Source organism: Cygnus olor, chromosome Z, assembly GCF_009769625.2.
Source record: "Cygnus olor isolate bCygOlo1 chromosome Z, bCygOlo1.pri.v2, whole genome shotgun sequence".
Classification (NCBI taxonomy): domain Eukaryota; kingdom Metazoa; phylum Chordata; class Aves; order Anseriformes; family Anatidae; genus Cygnus; species Cygnus olor.
In genome coordinates this window covers 34,553,388-34,572,105 of record NC_049198.1, presented here as the reverse complement: position 1 = coordinate 34,572,105, position 18,718 = coordinate 34,553,388, and the positions used below count along the sequence as shown (strand labels likewise).

General features: G+C 38.2%; 1 protein-coding gene across 9 annotated transcripts in view; it reads left to right on the top strand.

Moving 5' to 3' along the window:
* Positions 1 to 18,718, top strand: part of LOC121061714 (zinc finger protein basonuclin-2) — a 324,255-nt gene that overhangs the window by 232,375 nt on the left and 73,162 nt on the right. For all 9 annotated transcript variants that reach the window (XM_040540977.1, XM_040540976.1, XM_040540975.1 and 6 more), the window contains one exon: positions 9,076 to 9,311. In XM_040540977.1, coding sequence (XP_040396911.1) covers positions 9,076 to 9,311 — 236 coding nt within the window. The remainder of the gene's footprint in view (positions 1 to 9,075; positions 9,312 to 18,718) is intronic.

Genomic DNA, 18,718 nt, shown 5'->3' with positions numbered 1-18,718 from the left:
CTCTAGGCTCTTCACCATCTTTGTAGCCCTTCTCTGGACACTCTCCAACAGCTTTACGTCCTTTTTGTACTGTGGTGCCCAGAACTGCACACAGTTCTCGAGGTGAGGCCGCGCCAGCGCAGAGTGGAGCGGGACAATCACTTCCCTCGACCGACTAGCAATGCCGTGCTTGATGTACCCCAGGATGCGGTTGGCCCTCCTGGGTGCCAGGGCACACTGCTGGCTCATATTCAACTTGCTGTCAACCATAACCCCCAGATCCCTCTCTGCAGGGGTGCGCTCCAGCGTCTCGTTGCCCTGTCTGTACTGATAGCCAGGGTTGCCCCATCCCATGTGCAGGACCCGGCACTTGCTCTGGTTAAACTTCATGTGGTTGGTGATTGCCCAGCTCTCCAATCTGTCCAGATCTCTCTGCAAGGCCTTTCCACCCTCAACAGAGTCCACAACTCCTCCACGTTTAGTGTCATCAGCAAATTTGCTCAAAACACCTTCTATTCCCACATCCAAACCATTTATAAAAACATTGAAGGGGACTGGCCCTAAAATGGAGCCTTGGGGGACCCCACTAGTGACAGTCTGCCAGCCTGCCAGCCAGGTGGAGCAGCAAATCCCGCACACGTTCAGGGTCGGTTGCAAGCTTATCATTTCCACCGTCATGGTCCTCCAGCTCAGGGCACCCTGGGTCCCGAAGCCCATCATCAGCGTTGAAGATGGAGGCAAAGAAGGCATTAAACGTCTCTGCTTTGCCTATGTCCTTTTCTGTGAGGTGACCTTCCCCATCAAGTAGCGGACCCCTTTTTCTGTTCACATATCTAAAAAAAAACTTTTTATTGTCTCCCACAGACCTGGCCAGCTTCAACTCTAGTTTGGCTTTGGCCACACAAATTTTCTACCTACAAATGCGAACAGTGTCCCTGTATTTCTTCCACGTTGCCTCACCCTGCTTCCAGCAGCCGTACATTTTCTTTTTTTGCCTAAGCTCCAGAAGATCCCTGGTCAGCCAGGCCAGCCTTCTGCTCCACCTGCTTGACTTCCGATATTTTGGAATTGCCTGATCCTCTGCTTTTAGGATTTTTAAGTCAGGCCAAGGGTCCTTGCAGGGCCTTCAGTCAGGAACAAAAAAGGTTATGTCACAGACAGGGCTGGAGACCACACTGCAATTTGGGTCTGAGTATCATCCAGAAGTCAGACAGGCACATTTGTGGTGTAGCTTAGGTAGACAGCGAAGAGCCTGAGTATAAGTAGTGGTTCTGGACCAATGGACTGAGGTTGCAAGGTAATGTCTAGAAAGGATGGCCAGTCCAGTGAAGGCCACTTGGTGCACTATGCATTAGTCAGTAGTTGCTGTCTCTAGCAGAGTTTTGTCAACAGATGATGTCAACAAACACAAAAGCAACTGTATGCTGGGACCTTCCCATCATTCATCTATATCAGGTGAAGCATCAGTTCTGAAATCCTCCTTTACACAAGCACAAATGCATACTCTGACACGAAAGCACAGCAAGATCCAAATCCTGCAGAAGAGAAGAGGATGTGTCTCATCTTCCTTATCATGGTCTAGAGTCGGTTGTCTCATTTATGAAGTATGACCATGCAGGTAGTGTTTGGTAGCCCAGATGTTTGTCTGAGAACATGGAATGACATGGTCCTGTATTGCTCATTCCTTTGAACACACTAGCTATCAACAAGGAAAAGTGGGAAAAAGCCTTCTACTGTATTTATGTACTTAAGAGTCAGTTCTGTGTTTAAAAAATGGTTATGCAATGTAGAAGTTAGGAGAAAGTTTTGTGTTTTTTTTTTTTTTTCTGCAATCATGTTTTCTACTATTGAAGATTTATTTATTTATTCATTTATATTTTTTTCTGTGTTTATAGAAAGAAAACATAAAAAAACCCACCTGTTTGGATTGCAGGAATTGGCCAAGGAGGCTGTTTTCCTGACAGGCCAAAAGTGACCAGCATAGGGCCCCTTTAAAAAAAAACCAAAACACTCTTTTTTTTTTTCCCCTATTTCATGTGAGCATTGGCAGAAACTCTGACAAGCAGTTCTTCATACTTTATTATGCTCTTGTCTGGCAGAATCTCTGTCAGGCAAAAACCTTGTCAGCGGAAAACCTGTCGTAGGATCAGAGGAGACAAAAACAGGTGTCACAGAGGCAGTCAAAACTGAAGGAAAAAAAAGATTAGGCTAAAGAGAGAAAGGCAGACAATTACATTAATGCCATTGCTTTTATCTTATAGATGTGTGTTATTATCTCGGGGTGCTGAGTGCGCAATTGCCTCAAAGAAAAGTAGACAGGAGACAAGGGGAAACTTGATAGTTATTAACTGAAGAGGCAGTGTGTCAAAGCTGGATGGGGTTCAAAGTTTTGCAAAGGGATAAAAAAACTGCAGACAGCAAGCAATGTCTGTGAACAAACTGTGGTTCTGCTTTCGGCTACATAAACCTAGTAGCAATCTAAATGTTTCAGCTTGGAATCAGATCATAGATGAAAAAAGTTAATGAAAGATTTCATTCAGACTTTTTTAATAACATTTATTTTGTGTACATGTAACTGAAGTGCTGGGGATTTTTTTGGTTTGTTACAAAAATGTTGTTAGAGCATGAGACATGGTGAGGCGTGAAGACATTTATCAGTTCGGTTGCTGTGTTGTTGGGGTTTGAAACACCTATAATCAACACACATTTAATTTTAAAATGCTATTAGGTATCCTTTTACTAAGTGTGAACATCTGTACATGCAAGCTGTAAATTAGGAGATCACATATGTGTTGGTCTGTCAGAGACTAAATGCATTTGGCAAGTGGTTTCCATTATTAGCATTTAAATACAGTAAAACACAGGGAAAAGTTATTTTTGCCTATGAATCAGAATATGAATTGCTTCCTCACCTTCCATGATCTTTTGAAATCTAGTGGCTTAGTGAATTTTCCTCTTCAATATGGATAAGGTTGTGAAAGGAATGAAGACAGGAGCAAAAGGAAAATCACCAAAGGATGCCATGCTTGTATTTATGCTGTAATACGCTTGTATTTATGCCCAGACTGATCAGAAAGTTCACCCACCCTTATAAATGTTAATGCTCCATCCTCTCTGTGCTTGTGCCAAGGGGTGAATGGGATAATTTCCTACACCATAAAAATATTTGAGTCACTCAGTAGATACTGGCAAGTTTTCTTGTCCTTGATCACCTTCTAAGCATGACATTTCTGAGGAGCAATTTCTTTTTTTTTGACTTAGGAAATGTACTGCAGTACACAATGTGGCAGGTGGTATTAAATCTGCATCCTGAGGGAGGCTAGCTTAGACCACCCCTTATGACTGCAGTAGTCTGCATGTCCCTCCAGCATTTCAGTCAATCCTAGGCTACCTTCTGTTCTTGAAAGAATTTGCTAGTTGTTTCTCTGTAGCAGGAAAATAAGAAGAAAATCTTCTGAAAAATGTAAAGGTGTTCATGTTCACCAGTAAAACCAACAGCAAACTACAGTGTCCCACATTGCCGTTAATAATACTGTATCTGTTCTACCATACTCAGCATGCTGTTGTTGCAACAGTATTTTGGAAACTTTTTATGCTGGTATTGCATATTTGATTTATCAATTTCAGTTTCTCTTGCTGCAGAAATTTGCCCAGTTATTTAGATAAAAAATGTCTGGAATACTGTCAGTCATTGGTTGGACACAAACTACAGAAAATTTCTTTTTCATTTTCCTGTTGATCCTTGAACAAATCTAGTTATCTGGAAATATGATGATGTTTTAAAAACTATTTATTGTCATGTGTATGTGTGCCCATCCTACTGTGTCTGTCTTTGGTAGATTAGAGAACTGGTTTGAGAGCATGCAAGAGTAGGAATATTGCTGAGCGCAAGTTTGGAGCTGAGACGTAGTGAGATTCATAATGATCAGCGCATTGTAACCTACTGACTGGAATCTCTTATGTGGTGCTCTGAGGTACACAGCCAGGCAAATCGGCTGAGAATAAGGATTTTCTCCTAGGAGAAATTCCTAGGACTAGACTTTTTCAACTGTCCAGAAAACCTGAATATTCATCTAGGATCAGGAAATTAGAAAGAACTACATGGATTTACAACTCCAAATACATTTAAACTAGGATATTTAAAATTCTCTTATATTCAGTAAAAGCAAAATATCATGCTTTTACGTATTCAAAGAACAGTATGAGAGCTTAAAAGTACAAAATTTTTCAGTGTCTGCTTGTATTTCTTTTACTTAACAAAAATAGAAACCACTCAGAAGCACGACTTTTAATTTGGATGACCTTCTTCACTACAAATTGAGAAATATGGGGTCCTAGGTCAATGAGTAAATTTGCATAGCTGAACCTATGAACTGCTCACAGTATAGATAGAATGAAAGCATTTTTCTTAATGTTTTATCTTTTGAAAAGTTGAATGAGTTCTTTAGCCTTACTTTATCTTCTCCACTTAATTTCCTTTGAATTGCACAGTGTCCAAAAACTCCAGTAAAATATGGTGAAGTAGGTCCCTCCTCCCTGCTTTACTACAGTTAAAAAGAAAAAAAAAAAAAAAAAAAAAAGAACAAAAATTGTTTATCAATCTATTACGAATAGTCCCAAAACTTTTGCTGGCATTTTGTATAATAAGGAAAATATAGGCAGTAATGTGAAGATTGACACTGTATCAGTTTCAAAGTTATCTTTACATTTCAAATTATACTGAGTCTGTGTAAAATCTGGGAACTTAGTTTACTGTTGAAGAAAGTAAAGAATGGATAATCTAAATATTAGAAAGAACCTAACATTCATTTGCAGGTGCATGACATGCAACTCCTTTAATGTAATTTTCTCTTCAATTTTGTATGTTCACACCGCTGATAAGTATATTTGCCTATTTTTATTATTATTATTATTATTATTATTATTATTATTATTATTATTATTATTATTGTTATTATTTTTAAGTAGCTAACTCAGGTGCTTAAAATAATTGGGACAATAGTCATATGAAGTGTTGCGTGGTTCTAAGTATCATCTGTCCTATGTATCCTTATTTCTTCCTGAAAAAGGAATCACAGGCAAGTTGAATTCGCAATTGGATGAGCTAGCCTTTTGCTACCTGGATTTTCTCTGCACTCTGAAAACTAGACACTCTCCTTTCAGCTGCCAAGAGTGACTACAAAGAAACCACCAACTCCAGCAACAACTACAAAACTAAAATGCATTGAAACCCTTAAGACAGGAATATTCAATCCTTCTAGATCTTTTGGGTTATTTGGGTGTGTACAATTTGCAAAAATTTGAGTGTCAATAGCAGAGCACCAAGAACAGGGTGTAAACAGGAGGGATCTGCTTCCATTTTTACAGCAACATATAGAAAACCTAAGCACTGCGTGCACTGCTTGCAACGTATGAATGTGTGGGTACATAAGGATGTAGCCCGAAGGAACATCTCATTGGGTCTTCTGTGTCTTCTCAGAATTGCCGTCTGCAGCAATAAAATTACAATAAGAGCTTAACACTTCAATGCAGAAAGAAAGGTTTTCACCTTGTGATGGCAAGAGGCTAGGAAGGGTCCTGAAAAGAATCCTAAATAGATAGGCATCTTCTAAAATCAGTGATTAATACTGATCATTTAAGGATTATGGTGCGTGCTCAATACTTCAGAGTTGGGTAGAAAAATAGAAATGAAAGGTTACTAATTCCTACACTAATTATCCAATTATAATTTTTTGTGTGTTGAAGGCAATCTGCTTTAACCACTTTATGACCCTTTTTGCCCCCCTTTTCTTTTATTGGTTAAAATTTCTGAAACAAATGTTTCAAATTTAGGGATCACTAGGGAAATACTGCTCTGCTGTAAGCTGTTATAGTAAAACAAAAGGAACTTTTTTGGCTGTTCCACAAAAAGAAAAAAAGAAAGAAAAGAAAAAGATTATTCTGCAGGCATATGATTTTAAGTTTCATCAGGTCTTTCCTTCCTGTATCAGTGCACAGCTTTCTGCTCACATGAAAATAAAAAATATCAGACTATTGGGGCAGTGCTAAAAATTGAATCAGGCTGTTGAAAGGTAGCTGCGTCAATTGAAGCACCTAGCTGAACCCATCATAGTAATTTTCTGTAAAAATTGTACAGGTTACGAGCAAAAAGTCACAAACATGGTAAGACTTTTCTGGGTGAAGTTTTGAGCCCACTGAAAACTTAAGTATGAGTAATACCTCATGCTGCACCCAGAAGGGACTTACAATGAAAAGTTCATGATGTTCAATCAGTGATATCTTCTTAATAAGGACATGTCTGTTTATGTATTTTTTCAGGTATAATAAAGCTCATTCTTATATATAGCATGTTTCATCTTGAAGTCTCCTACGCACTTATGAAATCATACACTGCTGCAGATAATTTTGAATTTACTCACCTATGAAACACAGCACTGATCATTAGCATATAGCAATCGAACCAATAGTTTAGGACAGGAAGTCATGAGGAATGCCTTATCTACATTAAATTAGATGGGCAATTCAGGACAACAGAATGGAACTGTCTAGTCTGAGATTTGACAAGAAGGCTAAAGATAATACTCTTTTCCTATCAGAAAGAGTAATGAATTTAGGTCCTTTATTTTTATCTCTTACCTGAAAGAGCATGTGTCTAACAATAGAAAAGGCCTCTTGAATCTAACTAAAACACTGTCATTAGTTTAAAGGTTCAGATTATACCAGAGAAGAAATTAATTAGGAGTACTGTGGAAAGTAACCTCTATCTGTCAACTCTTAGCAATTTCCTTAATATATATATACATATATATTATTTTATTATTTATTATTTATTATATATTATTTATATATGCATATATAAAGTTATATATTACAGATTATTCAAATTAAAGTTTAAAATCGCATTCTGTTGACATCTGCAAGGGGTTTCAATAATCATTGATCCATAAGAACTTCTAATTTCTCTACACATTAAACTATTTTTATTTTTTTTTTTGTCTGTTGTATGAAGACTGTCTTTATTTTGCAAACATTCTGGGACATGCCCATGCAAAAATATATGCTTTGTTGTGTTGTAAATTATACACTTCAGTGCATACTCTGACTTGTACTTTAAAAGAATAGAATGTACTTCTTTTATTTGTTTATTATGTAATTTGCAGAAGAAAGCCAGAAATCAAAACTGGAGATCATTTCACTGTCACTTGGAATATTAATCCAGCACAGGACTAATGCTTATTTTTTTTTGTGTGTGTGTGTACATCTTTTGAGAAGTAGAAGACGTTAGATAATATTGCTTGAAAACAGATGTTTTAGATAAATTCAATAGTACAGGACATCCTGTAAAAATTTCTGTCTGTTGTTCAACCGGTGTGCTTAGTCACTTAGATGGACCTTTTCTATTGTTTCTTTTTTCTTTTCTATTCCATCTTGACCTCTTTTTAAGCTATTATTCTTAGAGTGGTCACATTACATGAAGTGGGTAATTGTCCATAGAGTTTTGTAACCTCATTCTAGCTATTAATTTTATAATCCACTCAATGGTCTTTACATAAAGACATCTTGCAGTTGCTCTGACATGGGCCAAATTAAAATAGCCATCTTAGAAATGTTAAGCAAGTCAGTTTTCCTCTTCTGGTGAAAGAACTTGCTTTTCCTCACTGTAGACATAGGGCTTTCTGTTAAGTAAAAAGAAACAATCACCCCAGTACCTACACATACACATCCTCACAAATACACCTCAATCTACACAGTAACAAAATTAACTTTCTAGTTGTTTTTCCTGAGTACTTTGAAGACACATCTGTTACAGTAATAGCAAAATAACCATGTTACAAAAACTAGCATACAAACAGGAAAAAAAAAAAAAAAGCTGTAGAAAAGTATTTGACCTGTTTATACTTCAATCAAATCCTATTCATTAGAACCCGTAAATAAATCTGTCCCATATCATGAAGCCTATATAGCTGAAGTGCTTTGGAAGAAGAGCTATTAGAAGAAAAATCCCACCCTTCACATTCTGCAGTATCAATGTCCTGTGGAGAGACACAGGGCTGCAGTCCCTAGGCTTGCCAATTCCTTATCTTTTTTGAATTTTAAATTAATATTTAAAGCTATTTATTCAAAGTTGACTTAACCACTAGAATAGGAAAGATCAGACAAATCAGTTGTAAGAAATAAAGTATGAGGAAACCAGAACTCTTTGACAAAGTATTCCTTGGAGTAAATGTGTTGAATGAAGCCAGCGAGTAAATGATAAGGGCCTTTGCGCTTTGGATGTAAGAAAGCAATTTATCAGGAGTACATGAACTCTCCAGCGACCATAAGCCAAGAAGAAACCAAAGTACAGGAGAAGTCCCTATAAGATTATTTTAAATGCTCAGAAAGTTTCATTTTAAAAAAGCAGTCAGAAGCTTAGGTGCTGCAACATGCTCCATGAAATGGAAAAGGAAATTAAATATAAACATTGATACAAAATGTGGTGTGTGATGTCATATACAATTCCATACCTTTTAACTTCATAAGGGGATAAAAGTTGCCTGCATCCTGCAGACTTCCCCTCCTCTCATCTTTAAATTATTAGTGTTGTGAATAATATGAAATTCACACTAAAGGATAAAACAAACCAAAGTGTACTACTTAGTTGCTGGTTTAAGTAGCAGTGAATTCATTATAGACTGCATGGTAACTTATAGGGCTGATTTTTAACATTTTTATAGACTGTGGTTCAGGGTGTATCTGTTTTCATTTGTATTATAGAAGGTAAGTCTCAAATCTTTAACAGTCCCTGTCAGTTCTGTGTAGCTTCAGTCTTAGCCTTCAGCTGATCATTAATTTTCTGTAATTTCTTTTGAAGTTACAAGTATTATGGTCTCTGGGGCTCAGCTAAGAATGCTTCTGCTCTATGAATTAAAGTTAATTATGACCCTTGGAAAAAGGAACTGTTTTAGAGTGCATCAGCAGTAAAGAATCATCCAGGTGTTACTTCTGTTGAAAATAAGTGCATCTGCCAAATTTGATGTGTTTAGATAATTCTTTGGGATTGTTTTCTTTCCTTTCTGCTAGCTTTCCTCTTACATGTAATGCCTTTTCTTTCAGCTTTGGACAAGCTTAGTACTCAGCACCTCTACCACCCAACCCAAGTGGAGATTGTGCAGTCCAACGTTGTGTTCGACATCAGCAGCTTGATGCTCTACGGTACCCAGGCTGTGCCTGTGAGACTGAAGATACTACTTGATCGACTCTTCAGTGTACTGAAGCAAGAGGAGGTGTTGCATATTCTACATGGCTTAGGCTGGACACTTCGAGACTATGTTCGAGGCTACATCCTTCAGGTAGGAAATAAAGCAAAACATGTTTACGAACACAATTAACTGACATTTTTGGTACAGAACTATTTGACTGTGCACCCAAAGAAGTAGAAAGATATTGAGATATTTAATGTGCATGTGTTGAAGAATAACGATGGTGTTGGCAAAATAAAATATTCAATTTTTACCTAAGCTGAAAAAATGCAGTCTCCTTAGTACTGTAGTATGCATTTGTACTTGCTTATGCATATTGTAGGAAATACCTCAAATACTGCAAATACTGAGGCTAGCTAACAGCAAGCCTGACTTGGTCATCTAAGGCAACTGGCATGTTTTCAAGGGCTACAGTTCAACTTAAGAAAGTGAGATCCTAATCAGCAGTTCTTTCAGCTTTTCTTTCCTTCTTTAGCATGATGCCGAATACAGGGTAGGTGAAATGGGGATGGTGATCATGGTTTTGTTGGCAGGTATCCTTACAATGTAAGGTATCAACAAGAAAGTCCTGTTTATATGGCCATTTTTAGATGGTAGCTTTATTAAATAAAGTTTTACAGATGGACTGGTTAAAGTAAGGAAAGCGAACAAAACTCCAAATAAGTAAACAAAAGATGGCCAAGCTTGCTTTAAGAATATGGCCAGGAATACATATAGTTGCTTATCTGAAAAATAACGTTATCTGTTGTGATCATAAGTGAATTATTACATTTCACAAGACTGTTTCTGATTGAGAATCCAATACTAAATGTTTCTGAGTACTCTTAATTGCTACTGACTTTGTGAGAACTCTGCATCTTCTAGAAGTCATCCAGTTGTTGAAGCAGGCATGTCTGAGATCTTTAAAAATTCTACTGATTTATGTCTTTACTTTCTTAAACAATGATAGTTTGCATGACATTATACAGAAAATATGTGAATCTTTATTCCATCACTGAGGAATTCTGACTGTATTTTTTAATTCCTCTTCAATTTTCTTTCCTTTGTGTGCAAGAAGTAAATTACCTTTACCTCATTATAGGGAAACATTCATATTCCTTGGTCTGAAATATTTTCTTAAATGTTCCATAGTCATTTTTTTCAGAAAAGTGTTTTGAATTGTAGAACATTCCTAGAGAAGAGCAATAGAAAGGCCGCTATTATGGTAATGAGATCCTGTTATTCTTATTAAGATATCTACAAACATTGATTTCTTTAAGTGTTTTAAGAATCTCTCAGGCATCAGCATCTATTTTGTACAGGCTAAATGTTATACATTTATACACTACGTATAAAACATTTTTTTCTTTCTGTTTCTGGAATAGAACTTGTAAGTATATATACATTATATTTGTACAGGTATAAATAGATAACTATAGGTGGTTGTACAATATATATGCATGGATATGTATACATGGATATTAGATATAATGTATAATTTTTATACATATGTGATAGATATGTATAGAAATAAGTATTCTTATTGGACTATGTGCATATTGCATCATGTTTTAGATTCCTGGATTCTGAACTCTGCTGACCAAGAGGGGTGAAATGATTTGCAAAGGAATCCATGTGTGGGGGGAAAAAGAAAAAAAAAGAAAGCATCATTTCCAAGACATAATATTAGAAAACTGCTGTTTAGTAAGTGCAGCAAATGATTAGGCATAACAAACTACAGGTGCAGAATTTAGTATGTCTTATAGACAAGACTGACATCAGTAGTTTTCTTGCTTTAAAGATTATGGAATCAGTCGTATATTGATTTTTTTTTAATTATCTGTTTGAATAATCTTAATACATGCAAGAATGGCTGGTAATATAATTACAGAGAGGTTGATACAGTCAGATTGTGACCTGTGCATCTGAGCAGTGTAAAAGTCTATAATACGCCATTAGGCCAGAGTTCAGTTTATCCGGCTAAAACTCACTGTAGCCCTGAAGGCATGGATTTTACCATCACAACATTCAACAGCAATGAATGAGTATTATGTCAGTAAAAGAAGAACAATTATCAATGGAAATTAAAGGCAGCTGTTAGTCTTACCACATATTGACTTGGTTAGTGCCTTGCTGTGGATTGTGTTATTTGGCAAATGAAGACCTCCTATACCTCCTGTCTAATTTCACAGAATCACAGAAGTGGATGAGGTTGGAGGTCATCTAGTCCACCCCAATCAAGCAGGGATACCTAGAGCTGCTTGCCCAAGACCATGTCCAGGCTGCTTTTGAAGATCTCCAAGGATGGAGACTCCACAACTTCTCTGGGCAAAAAAGCATTTTGTTTGCAATAAAGCTAGGAAGCTCAGTATTTGGTGAAGAAAGGGAAACTACTCAGTAAAGCATGCAGTAAAAGGAATCTCAGGGAAATAACCAAACATCTGATAAGAGAGAATGCTGCTTTAGAAAGTAACTCTGTTGAACTGTCTGATAAAACAGAGAAGAGCAGCATGCAGGGAAATTATGAAGGAAATGGGTGGTATCACTCTCAGAGTACACACTTATGAAAACTACAGGTAATGTCTCCTTCAAGAAAAAGGTGTTCTATGAGGCTCATCATTATAAAACTGGAACACTTCACAGAATTTTTAGGAGGTTTTCAAATTCACTTTAAAAAAGTTTCCAAAGAAAATGTATTAGCCTCCTATGAGAGAGCCAAAAGCTTCAAATAGCAAAATAAATAATCTTAGGTTAGATATACCCACTGAAAAATCAATTATTTTAGTATTGCCAGACATTTTTTTCTGTCCAAGAACCATAATGAAACCTTTCTTCCCACCAGAAAAGATACCTGCTCTCAGTAACTTTTGAGAAAACCTCCCAGTTTGCTCCACTCTAGAAAATTCAGAGAAACAAAAGAAAACCAATGCCTCTCTAATTGTGTATTAGCACTGCAAGGTGGGTCGGATTATTTGCAACACCCTCATTTTGAGTAATAATGTTTCTAAATAGAAAACTAAAAAGCAGTTTGGGCAATGAAAAATTGAGTATTTATCGCTTCATTCAGTGAATTCATTAATGGACTGCAGGAAGTGAAGAAACCCAGAAGCCAGCAGAGGTAATATGATACACTGCCTTTCACATTTGGACAGTCACAATCTTGCCAGTAACGGCTGAAAGGCATTAAGACCTGGCAAATTTTCTCTGGATTGTGTGCCGTAAACCTAATTTCTGGTGAACAGGTACCTATCTCTGAAATGTCAGTGAGTGCCAATTTGGTCAGCAGTCTTGTCAGATAAGTCAAAGGATTAAGATTTTGGTGGATGAAAAATTGTCTCACTTGTAGAAGTGGTCCCCCGGGAAAACAAGCTTCACAGGGAATCTTTCTGGACTGTGCCTGCTCTCTGGGCTTGTGGACCACTTCAGTTTCTATTCTTGTTTATCCATTACCTATATTGAGGAAGGAAGCTGCTGTATTCATTGTGGACCTATTACTGAGCCTGTAGGTTTTCTCTCTGGGAACAGCCAACACAACAACTGTCTTTACATGACAGAAAATTATTCTGTCAACAACAGTAGCTGCTTTGGGTCAGATTCAGCACCTGCTACTCAAAGAGATGTGAGTAATAACTCTATTGATTTCAGTGAGGTTACTTTTGCTGTAAAGAGCAGCTCAACTGTGAGCCAGTCTCCAGCTCTGGTTTGGTTCCAGTTGAGCTGAGTGAAGATATAACTCTTCCAGCTGTTTTCCTCTGCTCCCCCACTGGGGAATACTACACACACACACACGCGCACGCGCACGCATGCACACGCGCACACACAAACACACACACACACCATTTGCTAATGTAACTGCATATGTAATCACTCCTTAGCCTAAACAAGCCAGGTTAGAAAAAACCTTCTGCTAAGCATGTGCAAGTAAATCTGGTTATTCTGAGCAGTAAGGACTAGAGAACAATTGTGCCACTAGCAGTGAACAGCTGGGGCATTCAGCTTTTACACCAATCCAGCTGCAGACAACAGGACATGTGACCACTACTCAGAGGCCATAAACCAACTCTTTGGAAATATTGATTCAATGTTTTATTTTAAGTAACAACTCAACACTTTTTCAAGTGTTACATGATCAAAATAGTTGTATTCCCTTAGTTTGAAAGACGAAAACAAATATTATCTTTGCAGTACAAATAAGGAAGCAGAGGTACATAATATTTAACTGGCCAGTTTGATACAGAAAATTCTCACTCTTACTGTCATCCCCTTGAAAAAAGTAGATTGTAGATAGTAGCTCACAGGCATTATCTTGGTTTCCAGACTTTCTGGTGCTGCTCGCTGCCATGAGAAATTAAAAAAAACTCCTTCCCTCCTCCCCCCAGATCAAAACACGCACACACAAAGAAAGAAAGAGAGAGAGAGAGAAGGAGAGAAAGAGAAAGAGAAAGAGAAAGAGAAAGAGAAAGAGAAAGAGAAAGAGAAAGAGAAAGAGAAAGAGAAAGAGAAAGAGAAAGAGAAAGAAAGAAAGAGAAAGAGAAAGAGAAAGAGAAAGAGAAAGAGAAAGAAAGAGAAAGAGAAAGAGAAAGAGAAAGAGAAAGAGAAAGAGAAAGAGAAAGAGAAAGAGAGAGAGAAAGAGAGAGAGAGAAAGAGAGAGAGAGAGAAAGAAAGAAAGAGAGAAAGAAAGAAAGGAAGAAAGGAAAAGAAAGAAAGAAAGGAAGAAAGAAAAAGAAAGAAAGAAAAGAAAGAAAGGAAAGAAAGAGAGAAAGAAAGAAAGAAAGAGAAAAAAAAGAAAGAAGGAAAGAAAGAAGGAAAGAAGGAAAGAAGGAAAGAAAAGAAAGAAAGAAAGAAAGGAAGAAAGGAAGAAAGGAAGAAAGGAAGAAAGGAAGAAAGGAAGAAAGGAAGAAAGAAAGAAAGAAAGAAAGAAAGAAAGAAAGAAAGAAAGAAAGAAAGAGAAAACAGCTGCAAACTTACAGGTATGGTATTGGCCCAAAAGGTGATTCACCTTAAAACGACTGTTTGCTGGACGGTGCATGGAGAAATCCTAATCGTAGGTGAAGGTAGTCTCAATGGCAACATTGATGCTGAAAACTGATGAATTTTGAAGTGATTAAACATCACTTTCTGCATCGAGGAGACTAGAAATGGGTATATGATGCTTTACTTGCCTCTGTGGCTTCACCACCAAGTCTGGTAATTTTAAAAACAAACAAAAACAAAAACAAAAATACTGAAATTAATGACATCCTCTGCCACTGCTGACTTAGGCTTGCCCACACATCATCAGCACAATCACTACTTTAAGAATTTAGTTGACTCTTCACATGACAGCCAAAATGGAGTGTGGTTTATCCTCCCATTGGTGATTTGGCTGTGCAGGGGTAAAACAACTGTTGAGCAAGAACAAGTCACTGAAGTCAGCTGACAAGAGTAAACTCTCAGAAGGAAAAAATAGCCTTTTTTTTTTCAAAGCACAGTATCCAATTAAATAATACAAACTCTTGCAAACTGTGAAATACATAGTGCAGCTTAGATACTTTAGTTTTGAGATTTTTGAAGAAATGTTGATTATATACATAGTCAAATTACATGCTCCCATAAATTGGTGTTACATTTTAATTACAATTTCTCTGACTGTTGTAAAATGTAGTTTCTGTTGGAGGAGTGGATAGTTTTCATTTACTCTTCTATTTTATCCAGAGTAGATAATTCGTGCACCCCCTTCTAACACCCATATTAGGTAAAGAGATTTGGGGAGAGACCAAAGAATACATCTTTAATAATATTGTTCTCTGTTTCTTTTGTTCTTTCCCTGAGTAATCCCCTAGCACATCATCCTTCTACGCAAGTGAGATATTAACCACATGCACAGGTGAAAAGAGTTTTACTGTTCTTAAAATTAAATATTGCCCACAATTGGCTTGTCTGCAGAGGATTTCAGGAAAGTATGGGTTCTGTTGATAACTGACCTCTTTTTAAGACTTTGTCTTAGCCTTCTTGTCTGTACTCATTTGTCTGCCTTTAAGATAGAATCACAGAATCATTAGGGTTGGAAAAGACCTTGAAGATCACCTGGTCCAACCATCACCCTACTACCAACATCACCCACTAAAACATGTCCCTAAGCACCAAGTCCAACCTTTCCTTGAACTCCCCAAGGGACAGTGACTCCGCCATTTTACTGGGCAATCTGTCCCAATGCCTGACTACTCTTTCTGAGAAGAAATTTCTCCAAATTTCCAAACTAAGCCTCCCCTGGCGCAACTTGAGGTCATTCCCTCTAGTCCTATCACCAGTTATCTGTGAGAAGAGGCTGACCCCCAGCTCCCCATATCTTCCTTCCAAGTACCTACAGGTACTTGTAGAGAGCAATAAGGTCTCTCCTGAGCCTCCTCTTCTTCAGACTAGATGTCTGAAGTTTTGCTACAGAGCCCTCATGCAAGGGCTATTTAATTAAACAGCTTGTCAAATAGCCTCTGTTGCTTAAACGTAAGGAATATTAGAAGACAAAACAAACAGCATATCTGAGGTATCAGCTTTTCCACCGTGGTGTCAGGTCACTGTAGAGATGATATCATACTTTCAGTTCAATGTAGACTACTATCTGTAATCACATGTCAGGCGTTTTTTCCCAGGAGCCATCAGATGATTTACTGCTTTTTTCTTTCATAACAAGAACACCTATAAATTGGTTGTAGGCTACATTATATGTGATAGAGAAAATAAAGAAAAAATGACAATCAAATTATGATATAGGTGAAAAAATAATGTCTACCCTTGCCACCCAGCAAAAGTTTGATGACAATTATGCACCATTAATATAATAAAAATGGCTTTTGTATCTTTGCAGAAGACACCAAGTTAGGTGCGTGTGTCAATCTGCTCGAGGGTAGGAAGGCTCTGCAGGAGGATCTGGGTGGGCTGGACTTATGGGCTGAGGCCAACTGTATGACGTTCAACAAGGCCAAGTGCCGGGTCCTGCACTTGGGGCACAACAACCCCAAGCGGTGCTACAGGCTGGGAGATGAGTGGTTAGAAAGCTGCCTGGCAAAGGACTTGGGAGTATTGGTTGATAGTCAGATGAATATGAGCCAGTAGTGTGCTCAGGTGGCCAAGAAGGCCAACAGCATCCTGGCTTGTATAAGAAACAGTGTGGCTAGCAGGGCTAGGTAAGTGGTTGTCCCCCTGCACTCGGCTCTGGTGAGGCCGCACCTCGAGTACTGTGTTCAGTTTTGGGCCCCTCACTACAAGGACATCGAGGTGCTTGAGCGAGTCCAGAGAAGGGCAACGAGGCTGGTGAGGAGTCTGGAGAACAAGTCTTATGAGGAGCGGCTGAGGGAGCTGGGATTGTTCAGCCTGGAAAAGAGGAGGCTCAGGGGCGACCTTATCGCTCTTTACAGATACCTTAAAGGAGGTTGTAGCAAGGTGGGGGTTGGTCTATTCTCCCACATGCCTGGTGACAGGACGAGGGGGAATGGACTAAAGTTGCGCCAGGGGAGGTTTAGGTTGGATATTAGGAAGAACTTCTTTACTGAAAGGGTTGTTAGGCATTGGAATGGGTTGCCCAGGGAAGTGGTTGAGTCACCATCCCCAGAGGTCTTTAAAGGACGTTTAGATGTAGAGCTTAGTGATATGGTTTAGTGGAGGACTTGTTAGTGTTAGGTCAGAGGTTGGACTCAGTGATCTTGAAGGTCTCTTCCAACCTAGATGATTCTGTGATTCTGTGAAGGTTGTGCATTTATTTAATTGACATCTCTTTTCATTACTTATTGGTCTGTTTTTCAATCTCTTAATTAATACCTTGCATTTGTTTAGTTGTGACCACTGGAGAATTTTTAAGCATTTTAAGAAGCAGTTACTTACTTTGTCTTTCCATGATTTTGTAAGTATTATGCCCCCTCCCCCCCTTTTGTTTTTTTTTTTTTGGATAGCAAAACCAATATGGAGAAAGGCTAAGAAGTTTATTTGTTAAAGTCTATATTAAAATAAAAAGGAGAAACAAAGTCGTTCACATGCAAGCTTGTATTTCCCATAACTGCCACCCACATATAACTACTTGATAATAAAGAGAATAAAGAGAGAGTTACCCTTGTTTTACAGCTTTATTTGGTATTTTTTTCAGCTTTGTTAGATGAATTTTTATATTTTTTCCCATTGTAATTATTTGTAATGCTGACGTATGTTCTTTTGTTCCAACATAATTTTTCTGAGCAACCAAGGCTCCAAGTTAGTTGACATTTATCCAGACTTCCAATCTCTCAGTACTGATAGGATTTAAACTTGGGTCTCTCTAGTATGTGTCCTGTACATTTCTTGTTCTTTGTGCCCGTATGTTTCATCCTCCCTCTCTTTCCACTCCAACTTCTGCTATTTTTTCCTCCCATTCCCCCCTGCTTGCCTTTTTTTTTTTTTTTTTCCTTATCTTCCCTCCTTCAGCCTCACCTCAGTTTCACAAAGAGATGAAAAGGATCTGTTAGATGATGTGTCCTTCTCCTGAGTTTTCCATTCCTCCCACAGCATCACTGCATGCTAATATTTGCGGCTGTGATCATCTGGAAGAGTTTCTCCTCTCCCATGTGAGTTAGTTTAGCATGACTCCCCTACACTTCTGTGAAACAGATTCTCTGCTGTGCCCCTTGCTCTTTTGTATTCATCTCAGTTGTACTAAGCCAGGAGTGACTATCCTATCTCTACTCTAAATGGGGAAGAAAAAAAGCTCAGATAAACCTTTAAGGGCTGAAGAGGGAGATAGGAGCCAGAGCACTGGAATTGCTGCACCACAGGGAAGCATTGTTGTATACAAGCAAAGCAGTGTCACTTTTTCTACAGTTTGAAGTTCTTTCAGATTTACTCTGTATATGCACTAACTTGCCTAACATCTCCCTGCTGCTTTTGATGACTTACCTCTAATAGTAACACTACCAATCACTCTAGTGCTACATGACTCTATTTATTGTGACTGTTAGCACTTGAACTGGGAAAGAACAAAAGTAAAGGCCAAAGAGTTTGATGGCTGTTTTGAATGCCACCAGGACAAGTTACATCACAACAGATGTCTCAGTAACATGCAAAGATCATTTGGATTTCCATAATATGTGTGGCTGGAGAGCTGTGTTATTGCTGCTCTGTATCTTGCATCTTGCACAGGTAATGAAGCAGAGGGCTCTATAACCCCTGGTGATCAACAGCAGTGTACACGATGCTAGTTCTTAATGACTACTATGAAATAGTAAGCCTTTATAACCATAGTGCTTCACATGGCTCAGAAACGCATGGTCTTTTTAATAGCAAGCATTTCTGGCTATGAAGATCAGAGAGGGAGAGAGAGATACAGAGAGAGAGAGGGAGAAATTAACTTTTGTATAGCTGTGTTTCTCCTACCTGTAATGCTTACTGTTTACTGTACTGGGCTGAGAAGCAGGGATCACACTCCTCTGACGTAGTTTCACACAGCTGGGCACAGCTACTGGGATGCAGCATGTGGAAATGGCTGTTTCTGAAAGTCTGTCAGGCATATGCCAGGA